We start from the raw sequence: 17459 nt of genomic DNA, 5'->3' as shown, positions 1-17459 counted from the left end.
TTAGTAAACAGCTGAACTCCAGTTTGCTTAGGCCATTGCTATCAGGCGTCAAAACCTGTTCCAAAGGAGATGGCTATTATTCTTTCCTTACCTTAGTGACAAATATTCTTTCGTTGCATCTTTGAATTATTTTTAGCTCTTTATTGCATTTATTACATCATTGTGTTTTCATTTCGACGATCTTCCAGATTAGTATTGTTGTTTTATTAACTGAGCTTTACTCATTTTATTCCTATAAGCGTTTACTCATTATGTAATCACTTGATTCTGGCTGTTTGAACTGTTGTCACAATCAATGCTGTAGAATGTTCTTTTACATAAGGTATATATTTACAATATTCAGTCTATTAAATTTATTTAAACCCTTGCTATTTTATACTAATGTGGCCCCCAAATGCTCTCACATGGTCACGTGTATACAACCACTGTCAGGGAAGTCCTAATCACTGCCTTCTTGTGGCATTACTGTTGTTTACGAAATTTAGAGGATAATAAGCGAATGTCTGACGCTTTAATCGGGTTGGTAGACACGGAGGGTTAACCTAGGGTAGTTTGAAAATCTTGATCCCAAATCAATGGTGCATATGAGCTCCAGGATTCTGAGGCAATAAATGATACATGAGCCAATCGTTGGTCACCAGCTATCATGGGGTTGCATGTCCTAATGTTACTCCACTGCCTTGCGGATAGGACCTTCAGGTCGAAGACTCTGAGTTCGGCCCCCTAAGAAAACCACCTGGTTCGGTCTGGGCACCCGGACAGTATCCCAGCTCTCACACTAATCGAATGACTTATGTGGCGCATATCTATTTGGTGGCTCCTTCTACCAATATTTATGTGTTTAAATAATAAATGCGTCTTCAATATAACTTCCAACCAAACCCTCTCATGTTAGTAATTTAAATCCATTGTGTAATTGTTATTTATAAATATCACAGGTTGGAAGCAGCTGACGAGAATCAAACGAAATGAAATGAATTCATACTATTCTGCTAGAACCTCTATTCTTGCTCTTTTCAAAATGATGCCCCTAAATGCCCTGGTATGGTCGAGGGTGGGGAGAGTCCGCTCTCCCTCTCGAAACGCTCTCACATGGCCACGCGTATATAGCCTCTGATAGGGAAGTCCTACTCACTGCCTTCTCGTGGCACTACTGTTGTTTACGAAAATGAGAGGACGAAAAGCGAATGTCTGACGCCTTAACTGGATTCCAAACCAATGGTGCACATGGGCTCCAGTATCCTGCGGGAACAAATGGCGTATGAACCAATCGTTTGTCATCGGCTTCTATGAGACTGCATCTCCTTACGATGCTCCACTGCCTTGTGGATCAGACCTTCAGGTAGAAGGCTCGGGTTGTGGCCCCCTAAGAAAACCACCTGCTTCGGTTTGGGCACCTGGGCAGTATCACAGCCCTCACACATATCGAATGAGATTTGTGTGGCGCATATGTAGTTGGTGCCTCCTTGTACGAATATCTATGTGTTAAAATAAATAAATAATTTCATAATGATAAAGAGAACTATGTGTATGAAATCTGTGTAATTAGTATCAGAAAGAGAAGTTTATGTTGATTGATTAATTTTAAGGTTTAGTTTATATAACAGATCGATTGATCACTATAAACTTTTCTTCTTGGTAACAATTATCCTATCTTAATTAATGATTACTTTCAATAAAATCTATGATCAGTGTGATCTGCGTATATATATTCATTCATTATCAAATATTTATCAATTATATAAATAGTTGAGATCATGATTCAAATGAAGCTAGACCACTATTGAAAACCTGAAAGCAATGGACGGGCGTTTCGTTCAATTATGAGACTCCTCATCAATGCGCATCATTGACCCCACCTCACCGGATTCGAACCAAGAATTTATCAGTCTCGCGCGCGTGTGCTTAACCATCAGACCACTGAACCGGCGAACGAAACGGCCATCCAGTGTTTTCAGCTTTTCCGTGGTGGTCTAGCTTCAATTGATTCATGGGCTCAACCATTGCAATTAATACAATCTCCACAAAACTCCTTTCGATACTAACTATATAAATGTTAAATGTATTCTAAAAAGAATTATCTACATTTTGATTATAAAACGAGATGGCTTTATTCCAAGCACACTTCCTGAGATTCCTCAGTGGACATATCCTTAGTTTAAATGAAATTCAACAATCTAGACAACTCATATTGACAATTATTATTTACTCATCAATGACTAAATTTGAGGGAAGATTTTCAGAGTTTTACTGAGAAACAATGGAGTTAAACAGTGTTGAGTGTAAACGAAAAAAGATACTTGCCGAAAACAGTGAAAAATTGTCGTACATTACTGTGAATTGATTGAAATCAAATTTGTAAACCATTGGATCCTGTTTCAGTCATGAGACTATAAGTCCATAGGGTTCGATTCCCATTTATGAGATGACGAAGGCGTACTACTGAGAAGTTCGATACCAAAGCTAAATGACAGTCCAGTGGTTTCAAATGTTTGGTGGTTATTTAACTTAGATTGTTCTGTGATTTAGATGAAACTAGTAGCAAGTTTATATTTTGTTTCAACCTATAAAAAAAAACTATTTCTTTTAAACACTATGAAAGACCAAAATGATCGCCTACTTTTCTGTACTGATTAACTTGTCAGATGAATTTCAAACTGCTTATGATGCCAAATGATAACATGTAATATTGTATATATGTAAGTAATAGAGGGTTATTCAGATGTGGTAAGTAGCCCCATATATTAATTATGTGCTAGACAGATTTGTGTTGTTAACGAAACCGATGTAACCATGTAGAAAAGCTCATGAATATTCAATAACCTTCATACTGATTATAACTGATAATCATTTGTATAGTCTATAAAAATCCTACTTTAGATTCATGATATTGTTATATTTTAGTGAACGAGAACACAAATGGGGATAATCGAATGCATCTGAACACAAAATTACAGAATCTGTTAGTGAAATCTAAGAAACATGTAGTAAATACTTCATTTGCAAATTATGCATCAATCGTCTCAGACTTGAGTGTTCCTTCACTTCCACACCAATCATTCTCTGCTCTCATTCTCTTTCCTTCGATCTTCTTAACTTTCTGCCTTCAGGCATTTCACTTTCGATTAACGATACATACTACTTATATCTACTGACATCAGTAGCACACACCACAAGATGAATAAAACAGCTACCTAATTTTATTTGTTTTTAATTGATTAGCCAGTTAATGTCACAAACCTTCAGTCTTAGTTGAATACTGATTATAAATAATAAGTATGTTTTTTATTATTATATCCTAATGAGTGAAAAAGTTATATTTCTGATGTTTCGTGATTAAATGTAAGCCACTTCTTCAGAGTAAATTAATAACCGACATTAAATGAACATAAATTTGAATAGTACAAAGGAAACAAAAGAAAATGCAACTATCATAGCAAAATCTGTATTATACTATACTATCAGATAAGAAAGTTGAACAGTTATCATATGAAGTATGCATGTAATGTTATCATAAACCAAGATGAATTATCACATCCCTGAAATACTTCAATCTAAAAACTACATGATCAGTAAAGAAGTAAAATCTATACCATAGCCAATTCACAAAGAGTTCAGTCATCAAAGAGATTAACATAATTATTTCTTATTATAGATAGTTTGGTATTGTTTACTTGTAAATTACCATTGTTGTTTAGCTCAGCAATTAATTGGTCTCTTATTGGCATATGTGCATTCTGTGCGGACTGCCTTGAGATTGCCTTACATCACGAGTTTTATAAGCAAACGCGGATAGTGGCTAGCAGTTGAATCTAGAACGAGCGTTTCGTCCTATCTGGGACTCGTCAGCTAGATTTACCTGCATCTCAGAGTTGATGTTCACTCTGCGACTCAAACTCAGTACCGTTCGCTTCAAACACCATTGCGTTATTCACTAAGCTACTGAGTCCTGACAACCACCTGCTTGTGTAAAGGGGTGGAGTTTTAAGTTCGCTTGATATTGTTGTTTACTTGTATCTTCCCATTCGTGTTTAGGACTGCAATTGATCAGTCTCTTGTTGGAATATGTGCATCCTTTGCAAACTATCTCGATATTGTCTTAGGTCACAAGCTTTATAAACGAACGGTACTGGGTTCGTGTCCCAGAGTAAACATCAAGTCTGAGATGTAGGCACATCCAGCTGACAAGTCGTAAATAAGACGAACCGCGCATCGCGGATTCCACTACTAGCCACTAACGGTGTTTGATTATTATAGATACCGTTTAAAAGTTTCATATTTTATTCATAAAGTCCGTTGAATAGAAAATGTATTCATTGTAGTTTGTTTTATTCATCGAACAGAAGTATATACATGTGAATACGAGTAAATGCTAATGAAATCTAATAAAGCGTGCTCTGTTCTCTTCATTTTTTTGCTTTCCCTCTGTTGAGCTTCGTTTCTTTCTATATTGTAGTTATCCGAAAAATATATGACAATGTCCTTTATGTTCTTTTTTTTTAAAGAAGAAACGAAGCATACTCTATAATGTTTTATGACGTTTAAATGTGAATTAATGTTAATGTTTCATGCATACCTTTTACTCCATTGTTCTTTATTCGCTATCATTTAATGAAATTCTTTTTGGAATGCTTCTTTAATTATTTTCTAACTGTTTTTTTGTCGTCGTCGTCGTCATCATCATCATTATCTTTTTTTCTGATTTCATTTACATATAGTATATAGTGTCGGTTACTAATACTAAGCCCACATAACTTATTCGAACATTTGAACAAGGCAATTTGTTCATTCGTCTGGAGTCATATTTTGATTTTGTCTTTCTTTTTATATGAACGTATGTGTATGCATTTCATATCTTATTCATCACATGTCTGTAACTTATTTTTGTTCGACTATAAATATCGATTCATGCTTGGTTGAATCAAATTGACTTACACACCTTCTCCACTCCTTGTTATTTCTCTTCACTTCCTGTGCTCCATCTCACTGATCGTATGTTCTGATCAATGATTATACAAAATATACATATTCAAGACATCAATTCTTGTGCTTGACTTATTTGACTTCATTATTCACTAACTTAAAGGTAGGTATATTTCGATCACTCGATGGTGGTTGGAGGTAGTCGACAGGAAACTTTGAACAGGGGTTTCGTGCTACTTGGCACTCGTTAGCAAGGTGTACCTGTAACCTTGAGGGACCTGGTGCTCCTTGGCGGGTTCGATCTCGTGTCACCCAGTTTCACAGTCAGAGACGTTACCACTGAGCTATCCGAGCCGTGACTAACCTCCTGTAGGACTGAGATGTAATCACAATCGATTGATCACTGGGTGGCGATCAATGTCATGCGTGTCTAGTCCTTATTAGTGCAGTTCCGTCAAGATTACACGTACACCTTGCTGACAAGTGCCAAGTAGCACGAAACCCGGGTCCAGGGTTTCCTGTCGACTACCTCCAACCACTATCTAATCTCAATATATAGTGCCCGCAGTGTCGAGTCACCTAGACTGGTGGCCACATTGCAACATGATCGATAGCATTCGATCTGCACTAAATAAGGACTAGACAAGCATGACATTGATCACCACCCAGGGATCAATCAATTGTGATAACTCGATAACATTCATCATGTAATCCAAATGGAGTTAGATTAAGGATCACTAAAAGTATAATAGAGGTCTTTCACAAAAAATAATTATGATAATGATGCTTTGATTGATCACAACGACATTTAAAAGAAGATTTTTGGTAATCAAAATCGAAAATATCTAAGTCATATCTCATTCCCTATATGTTACGATTCTTTCTTTGAAAGGATTAAATAGAGTACGGGAAATGAACAATTTGTCCTTGATTACATTAGTATATTCTGTAGCATATAATTTACACATACATGTACCTGTACATGCTTATTCATCATTGAATGTATATTATATATATATATATATATATATATATATATATATATATATATATATATATATATACAACCATATTGTTATACTTATACATTTATCTCAATGAATCTACATACTTACAGATGCCTACAGTTTACATTTTTTTAGTACATTTTTACCCCCCTCCCTCCTGTACGTTACAGGAATTTTTAAAGAAAAATAATAATCCTAAATACCCCAATCTTTGTTTATCTTCTAAATGTGGGTACATAAACGTGAATTTAGAGTATGCTGATTAAAAAAGAAAAAGAAAAAAATTAGGTCGAGGGAGGGAGGGCGGTGGAAATAGATAAAGAATAAACTAGTTAAATAGCCAAACATGTTTGCATGTTAATACGAATACTGATGAAGCAGGTGAAATGAAGTAAGTTAACAAGAGGATATAAGAAATGAGGAAACGAATAAATGAAGAAAGAAGAAAGTTAGAAGAAATAAGATGTTTGTCGATAATAATAATAATAATAATAATCATAATGAGGTATAAAATAAGCAGATAATGGGTATTAATATGATCAATGTAAACGATTCTCTCTTTCTACATTTAGAAAGTGCACAGTCATTATTACCTTTATTATGTATATAGATATATATATTATTTACGAATTTATATAGAAATAAATAGGGAAAAGAAGTAAACAACCCAATTCATATCTATTCACTATTAGGTTTTCCTTATATGGAATAGAAACAAAGTGGTGAATGATTGTGTTGTTTTTTTTTTCAAAAAGAAAAACATCAATGTTTCTTGATGCATATATATGTGCATCGGTTCAAGTTGCCATAGTTCATTAACATAGCAAGATGAACACCGGATTCATAGAAGTAGTTAATTCAATCGTGGTAACATATATAAGAGAAAGATTGTCCAGCGTTGTTGCTACCGTGACGTGATGGTCGGGACTGCCTATCGTGATGAACCAATTGAGCTATACTGGTTGGAACAATCGTTCTTCAAGGTCTTACCATGCTAAACAGGTGGGTTGAAGAACGGTAAGACTAAAAGCAACAAACCCAAGGCCCGAAGGCGAAATTGTACTGTTGACAGTACAGAGGTATGATAGCAGTAAGGTGTTTCCTTCAGACAGCCAGCATAACAGCGATGCTGTCTTCCCACAAGGAAGGGTGGAGTTAGAAAAGGTCGACTCTAAAAATGCGCACCTCTCCTTATCCCACGGATATCTGTTTCTGGAGGTAAGGTCCCAACAAGTACTGGACTAACACGAAAACTACCCACAAAATGGTCGTGTGTAACCGGCCTGAAGCCGTTGTCCTTTGGGCATTGTGGTCACGCTCTCAAATCACTAAGACCACCTATAAACCAACGTCGTTTTCAGATACCTAGAGAAGAACCCTTCCGCGGTGTGGGCAACCGGGAAGTGCTAACTGCCCCCATACCTCTAACAGCACTCAAGACCGCTGTACCTGGTAAAACCTAATATATATTTAGATTTGGACTATACCTCAAGCAACAGCGATTGAGGATACCATTTGAATGTCTTAACTAAAGTATATGGATTAAGATTTGAACTTGCAACTTAGAAGTTGAAAATCAAACATCTTTATCAATGTATGTTTGATTTAGGAATATTAATAGATAGTATTTTGTTCTTGATGCGTTCCTTCCACTCTAAATGCAATTTGTTGCTTCAGGACTGGCCTGCATCAACACCTGAACTAAGGATAAGGAGTGAAGTAGTCGAACGCGCCGACAACTTCACTTATCTCGGATGTCTGGTCAACCATAATGGGTTAGTGTCTGAAGAAATCTCACCACGGATTCGAAAAGCTCGTTTAACTTTTGCCAACTTACGTCACCACCCATGGCGAAGGCGAGATATCAGCCTATCAATTAAGGGACAAGTATACTGTGCAGCAGTTCGTTCTGTTTAACTATATGGCTGCGGAACGTGGCCATTATGAGTAGAAGATGCTCGTAAGCTACTACTACATGACCACATATGTCTTAGAAATATTGGTCGCATCTGCTGGGATGAACGGTTAAGTAATAGTGGGGTTAGATGTAGGGTACTAGGGTATGATGACGGTAAATCAGTCGATGAGGTTGTGAATCTTCATGACTGAGATTGTTGGTTGACGTTTTACGTACGCCTGAACACTGATTATCATGACGCGCAATGTTGACTAGTGTTGAGGTAACAAAACTTTAGGGGGGGAACGATTCTTCCACAAATTCAATTGACATGGTGGAGAAGGTCAACAAGGACCAATCAACATCGGGGTCTACAGGACAAGCTGTGACCCATATGTGGAGGAATCTGAATGTTTCACTTCTACCTGAAGTTTGTACTGATAATGTCGTTCAGAATAATGATGAATTCTCCACGATCAAACCCTTCAGCTCAGAGAAGAAAACTCCAACATAATTAGTGAGCAGTTTATGGAGACGGTTTTGTGCACGTGTTTCATTCCAATATGTTGAAACGAAGATTATACTAATGAAATATTTAGCCTACTTTGCTTAGTATATCTTCAATCGACTAATCATATTGTTAAAACGTAAGAATAAAAAGGTAAATACGAATCTCATTTAAAACATGTATACTTCTGACGTTCGTGTGAGCAACCAAACTGAACAAATGAATATGGAGATTGAATAGATACAGACTGGTGTAGCTATAATTAATCTACTCTCTGAATAATAGTTAATTTATTTTGTATATAGGGTAAATAATATCTGAACTACGGATAACCAATTAGAGTACAGATGAGGGACAAACATGGCGAGCACATATATATTATGTTAAAAGTTAATAGTGAAAAATCAATACGAGCACGTATATGGAAATGAACAGGGAATAATATAAGCAAATGGGAATGGACATGGATACATACCATATTATTAATAAAGCTAGGCTTGAACATGTAAAGGTCAGACAAAGGTCACACAACAATTTATATCAATCTGTTATATAAACTGACTATTTGATTATTAGTTTGATTAAATTGGTTAATGATCATTACAGTAGCTTTATTTGTGACATACTGCTTTTCGACTTACATAAGGACACCTCATCTCTCAAAGCTTACTATCAGTTAAAGATGAATCTCAAAATCAAATCACGTTTGGTTAGAAATATCTTTCAGAGTATACAGTATTAGCAAATTTTGTTGGTATATTCAAAGAATGATTGTATATACACAGTTCTACAAATCGGAATTTTTTCAGCCAAACGGTCATCATATAAGTTTTAATACATGTCTTGTAACATTTTTCCCTTGGATTTAGTAGGAGAGAGAAAAACTAGGCAACTCCGTGACAAACTATTTTAATGATTATAAACAGAGATGGATGGTGGCTAGCAGTGGAATCCAGTATGCGAGCTGCGTCTTATATAAGAGTCGTCAGTTAGATGCACTTCCATCCCAGAGTTGATGTTTACACTGAGACTCGGACCCAGTACCGTTCGCTCCAAACGCCATCTCGTCGTACACTTAGTTACTAAGATATGATAGCTACTAACTTGTACAACGGGATGAGTCCCAAATAGAATAGAACACACTCCCTGGATTCCACTGCTAACCAATAACCATCTCTACTGATAATGTTTGTGATTTAAGGCAATATCAAGGTAATCCGAACAAAATTTACATATGCCAATAAGAGACTGATCAATTTCAATCCTAAACATCAATGGGAAGATTCAAACAACCGATACAAAATGTATTTCAACGATGTCATAACTAGAAGACTGATTCCTATTTACAAATGACCATATGTAATTCTTTCAAGTATTCTTTCTCATTCATATTTCAGATCATTTCAAACCGTCGGTGTCAGTGTTATTCCAGGTGAAAGATGAAAATTAATTTTTAATTTTTAACGTTAAGCATTTCAAGCTCGACATTCTGCAAATGAACATTCTTTACCTACTAAGAGCATGTTCCAAAAACATAATCAACATACTAATATTAGAGTAATATATGAATATTATCATTAAAATGTTCTGGTTAGCGTTTTGCTTTCTAGCAAGATTGTTTTCTACGGAAAGAGGATCTGATATAGATGTAAAAATGAGGATTGGTAAGGCATAGACAGAATTCCTACAATTGAAGAACATATGAAACTCAAAATAAGTCTCTCAACCAATATCAAAGTCAGAATCTTCAATACGAGTGTCAAAACAGTTCTACTGTACGGAGCTAAAACTTGGAGAGCTACTATAACCGTCATCAAGAAGGTACAAGCATTGATAAATAGTTGCCTACGAAAGATACTTAAAATCCGTTGGCCAGATATCATCAGCAACGGCCTACTGTATGAGAGAACAAACCAGCTCCCAGCTGAAGAGAAAAATTAGGAAAAGACGATGAAAATCATGAAAGGAAACGAAAAAGAGGAAGGCCGAATCACATAGTGCGTCGAGAATTGTAAGCAGACATGAAAAGTATGGATAGTAAATGGAAATAACTGAAAAGTATTACTCAGGACAAGGTTATATATATATATATATATATATATATATATATATATATATATATATATATATATATATATAGGAAATGCTGATAGACAGCCTATGTTCATTCATAAATGGTAACAAGTGTAATCATTGAAATATATTCATAAAATATATTACATCATCATTAATGTTTATATCCATATGGTTTAATCAATCTGTCATTTGACTAGTTACTGTTCAATCATCATTATTACTTTATTTATTGTACATATTTCTTGGACATAATGTATATACACGTCACTTTTGATATATGTAAATAGTATAATGATAGTGAAATATCTAGTTAGTTACTTAGATTATATAATACACAAATTACAATTAAAGGGATAAAATATTAAAAAAGAATCAATAATTAATCAATCAATTAACTAATTAATGTCAATCATTTTGAATGATTCTGGTATAAGAAATGAATAAAATTTACTATTTTTATAATATGTCTATAATAAAATTGTAAATACATATGTCAGAAGGGGTTTTGTGGGTATTATAGTAATTTCAATGTTTGAGATCATGAGTCAGTTGAAGCTAGATCATCATGGAAAACCTGGAAACACTGGAAGGTCGTTTCGTTCTATTGTGAGACTCCTCAGCAATGGGCATCCACAATCCCGCTACCGCCTCGCCAGATTCGAACCCAGGACTTATCAGTCTCGTGCGCGAGCGCTTAACAACAAGACCACTGAACCGGAATCCAACGATGTTAATGTATAACTTCAAATAATCCACAAAATTCAGCGACACATCTACCATTGTTATCAGTGAGTTACTACCTCACTACAGACCTGGTTGAACTCCACTGGTCACTTCTTCTCACTAGAACTCCAGTATATACATCTTGAAGCCAGTCACCAGTGAGCATTTGTTGACTAGTATCAGAAGGGGTCTGTGAATATTACAGAAATTTCAATGATTGAGATTATGAGTCCTAGGTTCAAATCTCGCGGGGGGCGAGATCGTGGGTGCCCATTGCTGAGGAGTCCCATACTAGAAAGAAACGTCTGTCCAGTGCTTCCAGGTTTTCCATAGTGGTCCAGCTTCAACTGACTCATAATCTCAACCATTGAAATACATATGGAATTGCTTATGATGTATTTAACACTAGTCCCAACTATTGTTGCTACTTTGACATGGTAGTTGGGCTTGTTTATCATGATGAATCAATCGAACTATACTATTAGGTGGAATAATTGTTTTTCAAATAATGTAGAAATTCACAGTCTTTTGAAATACCCCTATGTACTTCGATGTTTAATATTTAGTTGTATATATGTTGTAATTAGAAATAATGTAGATTTTAGGTTTGAATAGAAGATAATCCACTTTATTGGGTGATATGGTTTAGGAGCGATCTTAATGGTGTAGGTATCTACACTCTTTGTCTTTACTTAAACTATGAGATTAAAATTGTTTTATATCTTACTTTCTACCAACTAATTCTTTCTTCCTATACTATATCCTGGAGATTACAGTAATTTTTAATAACTGAATTCATGAATTGATTTAAGCCAGACTACCATGGATAACCTGGAAGTATTGAACGACTGTTTCATTCTACTGTGGAACTCAGTGGTTGTATACCTCTAGTACTGACTTGTCTATTAAAACTTGAACACAGTAACTGATACTTCAAACTTTAAAAGGGTTAATAACTATTGATTAAGTCATGATGGACACAACAAGAAAAAATAAAAAAAGTTGCTCAGTTTCTATCATTAATCATCAATTGAAATGTAATGAAAGTGTAGACACCATTGTGTCATCATTTTAAGTGATCTGAAGAATCATTGAGTCTGATGTATGATCTCATAGAACTATTATTATGCGAGATATTTAACCCATCTAAGTTAAGAGTGATAAAGTAACGGATTAATCCAAAGGTTTATTACGATCCTTTATAAAATAATTCAAGTCATATCACAGTAGAAATTCAAATTACGTGTAGAAACAATTTCAACTTATAGACTAATAATTTAAAGTATTAACTACTATACTAACCGCTTTCCGTCAATCCAATTCTTACACATTTAATTTTTCATTTAAAGTAGATGTATTCATTGTTTCTGGTTAGCGTATTCTAATGAGTTAGTTTTTTATGGGATGAAGTCGCCAAACCCATGCCCAACCCTCCTCCTTCATTTCGGCTCGGTACCGGTAGCAGCACCAGAGGGGTTCATGGTGATCGACTGGATCATGAAGATGTCATCATCTAGGGGGAAGCATGGGATATAGTGAACAGCTAGGATGCAACTGTACAATCTCGACTCCACAGATGATCTGGATCTTCTATCGCACGCACATCAACTAATTCCAGAGAAGACGACCAGTGTAGTAGCAGCCTCAACAGCAGTAGATCTCAACATACACAAAAGGAAAAGCAAGATTCTCGGATACAACACAACACCCATCAATCAAACCACATTTGAGGGAGAAGCTTTGGAGGATGTAAAATGCTTTACATATCTGAGCAGCATTATTGATGAGCACGGTGGATCTGATGCAGATATGAAGGTGCGGATCGGCAAACCAAGAGCTCCAACCACCCCAAAATCTAAATGTACGTATTTTTGATGTTGACTTACAAGCACCGAACCATATCAATGTATACTAGAATGGTTTCACACAACACAAAATGATGTCGGTTAGTAACCTTTTAAACTTACACGAGAATTGTTAAGGTTTTCTCTAAGGTGTGTTACTCTGCCTGAAGCCCCTTGGGGCTACTGCCGGTCCTAAACCCGGATAAAGTAGGAAAGTTGGCCGTGGGGTTAGCGACCCCATTCCGTAGAAAATTAAGTCGCTAAAAACGATAAGTAAGTAAGTAAGTAATTTTTATTCATCATGGGAACTCTTTCATTATCAGATCATATATACAAATACTGCTGGAGTGTGCTTCAAATAAATTTAATCATTCAATTCGTATATTTAGCCTTCTAATGTTAAGCAACGTAATGAGTTAAAGAAAATGAACAAAGTTAGTAGAAGATCTTTTACACAAAGAGTCAGATTAAGCCTATAAAATCTCTCAGCTAGAGTGATTTACACTCCAGAACTCCATCAATTTACAATAGGGTACGGCTCTTATTCAACCTTATCAGTGATGATGTATTTGAAATCAGTGACATATTACTTAAAATCCTATCATCTCTGTATTAAGCTAACATTAATGACAGTACAATTTTATATACTTGACCGAGATTTTAAGAGTATTTTTATTATTAAGTGGTGTCAGAAACAGAAATATTCAAGACATATATGTTTGTAATAGGTGTCCAGTGTAAACAAAGTTGTTCATCAGTGTTTCTTCACTTTCGACAGTTTTGCAGCTAAAGTTAATTTTTGATAAAAACTATTTTTGTTATCACCAAGCTTATGTTTATTTAAATGTTTGTTTTCAACTGATCTCATTACATATACCCCTATAGAAACTGGTTGCTTTAGTTCTTTGTAGACTCCTTATCTTTCTGAACAACTACATCTTGGTGCATGGCTGTAGTGAATTCGGTTAACAGTATTGATAGTATTAGATCCTGTACTAAAAATCCCTTGGTTAAGTTTCGGGATATCAATTTGATTTAGGTAATGACATAGACTATACATTATTGTTATGTTTATTAGGCAGTTCTACTGTATGGAGCTGAAACTTGGAGAACTACAGCAACCATCATCAAGAAGGTACAAGTATTTATAAATAGTTGTCTACGCAAGATACTCAACATCCATTGGCCAGATACCATCAGCAACAGCCTTCTGTGGGAGAGAACAAACCAGCTTCCAACTGAAGAAGAAATTAGGAAAAGACGATGGAAGTAGTGGATAGGACATACAGTACGGAAATCATCAAACTGCATCACGAGACAAGCCCTAACTTAGAATCCTGAAGGGAAGAGGAAAAGAGGAAGGCCAAAGAACACATCACGTCGAGAAATAGAAGCAGATATGAAGAGGATGAATTACAACTGGAAGGAGCTGGAAAGGATTGCCCAGGACAGGGTTGGATGGAGAATGCTGGTGAGCGGCCTATGCTCCTTCACGAGGAGTAACAGGCGTAAGTAAGTAAGTAAGTTATTAGTATTAACCTGGTTGTTCCATAATAGGTTTATTGGACTAAAGAATCATTTTACGAGTACTTTAATAGCACAGAAGATCTTGACTATTTTAAGGCTATAGTTTAATCAGATGATGTGTTGTAGCATGGTATAGTTTAGTCTATTCAAAGATGAATTCGGTCAATAAATACATACTGCACACTCATGGATTAGAGCAAAGACCCAACTTTATTTGTCCATTTTGATAAAACATTACACTTTCTGCAGTGGTTATTAATACTAATAACAATAGATGTACCCTTCTAAAGAAGATTAACAAGGTATTGAATCTATAAACGACCACCGTTTGTGAAACGGTTTTTTATTTTAAAAAAAAGAACAAATTATCGGATATGATTTTCCGATCGTTTGCTCAATTCGATCCTGATGGTTCAGTTATCGGCCCTATCGCACAGTACAGCTCTGTAACTGTACTAACAATGTAATTCATCTAGCTTTTCTATACAGCTTATGGAGATAAAGAGCTCATCTCGTATCATTATATGTAAAACTACCTCTTGTGACAGCTAAAAAATTTTATCAGTATGAAGTTGTGGAAATTAAAGTTTTTGATTGAGATCATTAAGAATCGACTGATGTTAGACCACCATTGAAAACGTAGAAGGACTGGATGGCCGTTTCATCCTATTATGAGACTCCTCAGCAGTGCGCATCCAAGATCACGATCGCGGGGTTCGAACCCAGGAATATTTCGTCCCATGAGTGAACGGTTAACCTCTAGACCACTGAGCCAGTATCCAACGGTGGTAATGTCTAACACCAACCAATCCACGAAAATGCACGACAATCTTCCATTGTACTGAAGTAGATACCTATCTTTACCCAACAACGATTAGCTCCATTGGTCACGGATTCTCACAAGAACTCCGAGAATTTACTCACGGAGTCCCCATAACCCCATACTGATAATTACCATACGCTCACTAGTGAATAGCATTATGCATTGCTGTGGAATCCAACAATAGGACGAAACGGCTGTCCAGTGCTTCCATGTTTTCAATGGTGGTCTAACATCAACCGATCCATAATCTCACGTAGATCCACGTAGAAAATTCATGATCAACATCTTAAAAAACGAGAAACATTTTTAACTTAACCAAAGATCAAGTTCAATAGCATTCTTTATATGTTCTAGTGAAAATCGCTAAGAAACAAAGAAGAAAATGGTTGTGTTTTTTTTATTTATGAATCACTTACTTCGGTATCATCAGATGAAGCTTGTAAAGAATCTTCAACCTCGCCATTTAATACGTCATGTTTTTTTGAGCATTCATTACTTTGAATCAAATTATTCTCATTATTATTCATTACAGAATGACTTCTTGGTCCAACCATTTCATATGCTCTACTTAACATTGATAAAAGTGTAACAGTTGAATTTACAGTATTGGAATTTGTTCTATTTGTATGATTTAATTGTATATTAGAACCTGAGTAACGTTTACCATGAATAGATGAAAAATTTGGTGATATACTATTACGTTTATGAAGAAAACTATGTAAAGGTAATAGATTTTTATTAATATTACCATCATTATAACAATTGGCTAATCCACCATGTTCATTTAATTGACAACGTGCTTTAGATGATAAACGACCTCGACGACCTTTAAGACTATCCCGACGAACGACTAATGAAATGAAGTAAAACAAATAATTAAAATGAATTCAAAATTAGATTTTTATAATGGGACATTTTTAATAAAAATATTATGTCAATTTCTTACAAGTGTTTATTAACAGTTGTCTACACAAAATACTTCAGATTCATTGGTCAGACAATATCAGCCATAACCTACTGTGAGAGGAAAGAAAGCAGCTTATGGCGGTAGAAGAAATCAGGAAGTGGATATAACACACATTGGGGAAATCAACCAACTACGTCACAATGCAAACCCTCACTTGCAATTCTCAATGTGAAAGGAGGAGAAGTGGAAGATGAAAGAATACATTACATCGAGAAATAGAGACGAATATGAGAATAATGAAGAACAATTGGATAGAAGTAGGAAGGAAGGCAGAGTGGGAGAGAGTGTGTTGTAGAATGCTGTTCGGTGGCCTATGCTCCATTGGGAGTAACAGGCGTAAGCAAGTAAGTAAGTAATGTAAATTTCTGAGTGAACTAAAAGAAATTATCATCAGTGATCAGTTTAAATCAAAAAATCACTAATAATTTAGAAAAGTTGTAAACTATTTAGTGATTCACTAAGTTTCCTTAACAATCCACGACTGGAATCGTTCTGGGATCAAATCTAAGAACTATAATTATTTCAACAACAATCATGTATTCACCATTGACTAGGATTTAGGAAATTCTCGGACTTTATATTAGTGAACTTCATGGAAATTTTGATTGAGAACAGCTAGTATTGATACAATGTTATACAAACAAATGTTTCTAAGTTGTTCATCCTGACAACCATATTCTGATTAGAAAAAGCTATCAGTTAAATTCCATTCGTTATGAATTATTTATATTGTTCACTTCTTATTGTTTGTTTGAATCTTCCCATTGTTAATTAGGACTGCGATTGATCAGTCTGTTATTGGCATATGTCCATAGGGATGGTGAAGAAGATTTGTAGTTTAAATGGATGATATTTATAGAGTTTTTTTCTCTGAGTTGAATGGTATGGTCGTGGAGTTTTCATCGTTCTTCTGAACGACATCATCAGTACAAACTTCAGGTAAAAGTGAAGTGGTCGAATTTCTTCATATATGGAGAACATAATATAAATCTTGCATATAATAATAAGAATAATAATAAAATAATTACGAAGAACCTAATTAATAAGAATTAGTTCATATTGTGTGATCACTTTGTTACACCCCTTGGAGTAATCCTTCGAAAACAAATCGTTAGAGATGTTTTCCTTAGGCAATAGTAAAACAGTCTATAAGTGTCACTCCTT

At 35.3% G+C, this 17459-nt stretch overlaps 1 protein-coding gene across 1 annotated transcript in view; it reads right to left on the bottom strand.

The window, feature by feature from the left end:
• Positions 1–17459, bottom strand: part of MS3_00002466 (uncharacterized protein) — a 77711-nt gene that overhangs the window by 25201 nt on the left and 35051 nt on the right. Inside the window, exon 4 of the mRNA XM_012940364.2 lies at positions 15745–16178. Within this exon, the coding sequence (XP_012795818.2) occupies positions 15745–16178 (434 nt within the window). The remainder of the gene's footprint in view (positions 1–15744; positions 16179–17459) is intronic.

Source organism: Schistosoma haematobium, chromosome 1 (assembly GCF_000699445.3).
Source record: "Schistosoma haematobium chromosome 1, whole genome shotgun sequence".
Classification (NCBI taxonomy): Eukaryota; Metazoa; Platyhelminthes; class Trematoda; order Strigeidida; family Schistosomatidae; genus Schistosoma; species Schistosoma haematobium.
The sequence above is the reverse complement of the archived record's forward strand: the minus strand, read 5'-3'. Positions and strand labels throughout refer to the sequence as shown.